The sequence below is a fragment of the Grammomys surdaster genome, unplaced genomic scaffold (genome assembly GCF_004785775.1).
Source record: "Grammomys surdaster isolate TR1022 unplaced genomic scaffold, NIH_TR_1.0 126036, whole genome shotgun sequence".
NCBI classification, from domain to species: domain Eukaryota; kingdom Metazoa; phylum Chordata; class Mammalia; order Rodentia; family Muridae; genus Grammomys; species Grammomys surdaster.
The window spans coordinates 3,233,206-3,238,155 of NW_021620849.1; the positions used below are offsets into that span (position 1 = coordinate 3,233,206).

At 49.0% G+C, this 4,950-nt stretch overlaps 1 protein-coding gene across 2 annotated transcripts in view; it reads left to right on the forward strand.

The window, feature by feature from the left end:
* Zscan2 (zinc finger and SCAN domain containing 2) overlaps nt 1–4,207 on the forward strand; it is an 18,965-nt gene extending 14,758 nt beyond the window's left edge. For both annotated transcript variants that reach the window (XM_028754863.1, XM_028754865.1), the window contains exon 3: nt 2,231–4,207. In XM_028754863.1, the coding sequence (XP_028610696.1) occupies nt 2,231–3,672 (1,442 nt within the window). In that variant the 3' untranslated portion in view covers nt 3,673–4,207. The remainder of the gene's footprint in view (nt 1–2,230) is intronic.
* The last annotated feature ends 743 nt before the right edge of the window (nt 4,208–4,950 follow it).

Sequence of the window (4,950 nt, forward strand, 5' to 3'; positions counted from 1 at the left end):
AAAGGCGTGCGCCACCACCGCCTGCCATAAAGACATATTTTTTTTAAAGATTTTATTTATTTATTATATATGAGTACACTGTAGCTGTCTTCAGACACACCAGAAGAGGGCATCAGATCTCATTACAGATGGTTGTGAGCCACCATGTGGTTGCTGGGATTTGAACTCAGGACCTCTGGAAGTGCAGTCAGTGCTCTTAACCACTGAGCCATCTCTCCAGCCCAATAAAGACATATTTTTAAGGGAGCTACACCTCTGAATATCAGGAACAAAGTCTAGAGGCTCACAAGGATGGGTTTGCTTGGTATTGAGGGTCGTAGCAGGCAGTGTGCAGTATAAGCAGCACTGTTGACAACTTCTTGGCAGCATAATGTTTCTGGCAGTCATTAGTTCCTAATGGTTTGTATTTCTTTGGGTGTACCTAGTATCTGTTGGGCCATTAAAGCAATACACGGTTCAGCAAACAGTTTCATAGAGCACAGTATAGTCCAGGTTTGTGGCTGTTCCTCACCAAGCTTCATCCTGTGGTAGATTTTAGGCTCTTTCTCAATAATTTCTTAAATCAAAATGTTTGTCAAGTATTAGTAGGGGGTTTGACATTTTCTTTTAAATATATTTCTTTATGTATATGATTGCTTTGTCTGTTTGTATATCTGTTCCAAGTGCATGCCTAGTGTCCACAGAGGCCAGAAGAAGGCATCTGATCCCCTAGAACTGAGTTTCAGGAAGTTATGCACCACTGAGTGGGTACTGAGAATCAAACCCAGGTCTCCTTGGAGAGAAGCCAGTGCTCTTAATCACCCAGCCATCTCTCCAGCCCTGGGTTTGACATTTTCAAGGAAAATAAATGTTTTGTGTCACTAGCCAAGGCTCTAGGCTCTTACTACAGGCAGATTTGATGGCTCTTTAACTGTTTACTGACTTGTTACAGTCACTCTGGGTTAGTCACCCAGACTCTGCACTGCAAGGGCTAATTGATACTGTCTTCCCTAATTGTCAAGGGTAAACACCAAATGAATTTTAATGAGATTGTTGTTGCTGCTGTTGTTGTTTTAAGATGGGGTTTCTTGGTGTAGCCCTGGCTGTTCTGTTCAAAGTGAGTTCTGGAACTCACTTTGTAGACCAGGCTGGCCTCTAACTCAACAATTTACCTGCCTCTTCGTAACAAGTTCTGGAATTAAAGGCATGTGCCATCACCACCCAGCTCTATAGTCTCACCCTTTTTTTGTTTTGTTTTTTTTGTTTTTTTGTGTTTTGTTTTTTGAGACAGGGTTTCTCTGTGTAGCCCTGGCTGTTCTGGAACTCACTGTGTAGACCAGGCTGGCCTTGAACTCAGAAATCCGCCTGCCTCTGCCTCCCAAGTTGTGAGCCACTGTGTGGATGCTGGGAATCGAAAATTTAAAGAAAATTTCATAAACATCTGTGCCACACACACGTCTTACCCACAGAAGCTTAAGAGGTTATCATGTTCCTGGAACTGGAGATACAGGTGTGAGCCACCATGTGATTGCTGGGAATTGAACCCCAGACCTTTGAAAGAGCAGTCAGTGTTTTTAACCACTGAGCCATTAACACTGAGCCATCTCTCCAGCCCAGTATCGGTTTTTGTTATTGTTTTGTTTTTGAGACAGGATCTCACTGGGTTGAAGCTTGCCATGTAGGATATAGTCTGGCTGGTCAGCAAATCCTCAGGATCTGCCTGTCCCTGCTTCCTTAGCACTGAAATTACAAGCACACACCTCCACAGCTATGTTTTATGTGTGTTCTGGGAGTCAAGGCCAGGTCCTGATGCTTGCCAAGCAAGTACATTACCAACTAAGCCATCATCTCCCAGTCCTCTTTATTTTCATTTAAAAATATTTGTGGGGCTGGAGAGATGGCTCAGCGGTTAAGAGCACTGACTGCTCTTCCAGAGGTCCTGAGATCAATTCCCAGCAACCACATGGTGGCTCACAACCGTCTATAATGAGATCTGATGCCCTCTTCTGGTGTGTCTGAAGACAGCTGCAGTGTACTCATATATACATAAAATAAATAAATAATTCTTAATAAAAATAAAAATATTTGTGTGTGTGTGTGTTAGCATATGTATGGAGATCAGTGGACAACTTGCTGGAGTTGGTTCTCTCAGGTTATCAGACTCGGTGGCAAGCACCTCCCAGCCATGTTGGTTTCTCTTTCTCATCACAGTGGAAATTGAGCAGATATTGTATGTTTTTCTTCCTTTCAGATTTTGAGATACAGAGTGAGAATGGGGAGAACTCAAACCAAGACATGTTTGAAGATGTAGAATCACATGAGATGTTCTTGAAAATCCCTGGAGGGGAAGGTGGTCCGCCGTCGGATGGGGAGAGTGACTTTGAGAGAGACTGTGGCTCTGGAGGAGCCCAGGGAAATGCCCCAGGTGGGGACCACGGGGACGTGCCGTCCGAAGGACGGGAAGTTGGCCAGCTAATAGGCCTTCAGGGCACCTACCTGGGTGAGAAGCCGTATGAATGTCCCCAGTGTGGAAAAACTTTTAGCCGGAAATCCCACCTCATCACCCATGAACGGACCCACACAGGAGAGAAATACTACAAATGTGACGAATGTGGGAAGAGCTTTAGTGACGGTTCCAACTTTAGTAGACACCAAACGACGCACACCGGAGAGAAACCGTACAAATGCAGGGACTGCGGGAAGAGCTTTAGCCGGAGTGCGAACCTCATCACACACCAGAGGATCCACACGGGCGAGAAGCCTTTCCGGTGTGCGGAGTGCGGCAAGAGCTTCAGCAGGAGCCCCAACCTCATCGCTCACCAGCGCACGCACACGGGTGAGAAGCCGTACTCGTGCCCCGAGTGTGGCAAGAGCTTTGGCAACCGGTCCAGCCTCAATACTCACCAGGGAATTCACACTGGGGAGAAGCCCTACGCGTGTAAGGAATGTGGCGAGAGCTTCAGCTACAACTCCAACCTGATCAGACACCAGAGAATCCACACGGGAGAGAAGCCGTACAAATGTACCGAGTGCGGACAGAAGTTCAGCCAGAGCTCGGCGCTCATTACCCACCGGAGGACACACACGGGGGAGAAGCCGTATCAGTGCAGCGAGTGCGGCAAGAGCTTCAGCCGCAGCTCCAACCTGGCCACCCACCGGCGCACCCACCTGGTGGAGAAACCCTACAAGTGCGGGGTGTGCGGCAAGAGCTTCAGCCAGAGCTCCAGCCTGATCGCACACCAGGGCATGCACACCGGGGAGAAGCCCTACGAGTGCCTGACGTGCGGCGAGAGCTTCAGCTGGAGCTCCAACCTCATCAAGCACCAGCGGATCCACACCGGCGAGAAGCCCTACAAATGCGGAGACTGTGGGAAGTGCTTCAGCCAGCGCTCGCAGCTGGTGGTGCACCAGCGGACTCACACGGGCGAGAAGCCCTACAAATGCCTCATGTGTGGCAAGAGCTTCAGCCGGGGCTCCATCCTGGTGATGCACCAGCGAGCGCACCTGGGAGACAAGCCCTACAGGTGCCCCGAGTGCGGGAAAGGCTTCAGCTGGAACTCGGTCCTCATCATCCACCAGCGCATACACACCGGGGAGAAGCCCTACCGGTGCCCCGAGTGCGGCAAGGGCTTCAGCAACAGCTCCAACTTCATCACACACCAGAGGACTCACCTGAAGGAGAAGCTTTACTGAAGCTTTACTCACCTGAAGGAGAAGCTGTGCTGACTCTGACGGCAGGATGCCCACAGTGCCCCCCACCCCCATGTTGTCCCCTTAAAAGAACCATTTTTCCTAAATACTCTGTGAGTTTTTGCCAGAACCATACCCTGTTTGTCCTCATTTCTAGGACACCGTTATCCTGTTAGAATATCCTGCAGTTCAAGAATGGAGTGTAGGAGTGGAAGGTTGGAAGTCGGGTCTTTTCGATTCCATTTCACGACGTGATTGCCTCCTCCCCTTTAAATTCCTCTGTGCTTCTGTTGCCTTGAAATGGGGAAATACTTCTCCAAATGTAACGGACACTTTGGTCTGCAGGCCTAGGTTGAGCCCTCAAAGAAATCCTGAACATCTGTGTGGCCCTGACTGCTTTGCTATCACATTGTCCCACTAAGGTGTCCTCCCCGCTGCCAGCGTCCCAGGCTTCCCTCCCCGTGTCAGACTCCATCTTGCTAGCTTTTGTGTTGGGTCAGGGTGATAGATCTTCTCTAGCTCTGAGTAATCTGTAGCAAGCCAAAGCCCTTTTCTGGTTTCAGAACACAGTCTGGGGAAGTATGGCCTGGGACTAATGTCCCACTGTCTCTGCCAGTGGTAAGAGGGACAGTGACTAACAGGAAGGATATCAGCTTGGATTTGTGTGTCTGCTTCTGTTTTTCCATGCAGTCCTGTGTTAAGTTGCTGTGTGGGAGCACATTTGGACACACACGGTTTTGTGTTGAGAGCGTGAGTCTGCTGACCTCCAGCTGTCTCGTCATGGGAAATGCTCGTGTGCGCTGTGCACTGTGCATGCATTTCCAAATCACTCGTGTACTTCTTTGCCCCCGTCCATATTTAACACACACATACACACACACACACAGAGTGTATGTATCCCATAGAGCTCAGCCCTGAACTTATGATGTATTTGAGGATGACTTTGAACCTCTCTGATCCTCCTGCCTCCACCTTCTGAGTGCTGGGATTACCAATAAGTGCCAACATCCCCAGTTTATGCAGTGTTGGGGTTGAATTTATGCTTCGTGCATGCCAGGACATCACACTGCTAAGCCACATCCTTAGTCCTTTACGTCTTTCAGTGTGTGTGTGTGTTGAAGTGTGTGCAGGTACTTATGGAGGCCAGTGGTTAACCTCCAGTGTCATTCCTAAGGCACCGTTCACCTTGTTTATCGAGAGACAGTCTCTCTCATTGGACCTGGGACTCTGCTCAGGCTAAGCTCCTGGCTAGACATCCCGGGAACTGCCTCTCCAGTGCTA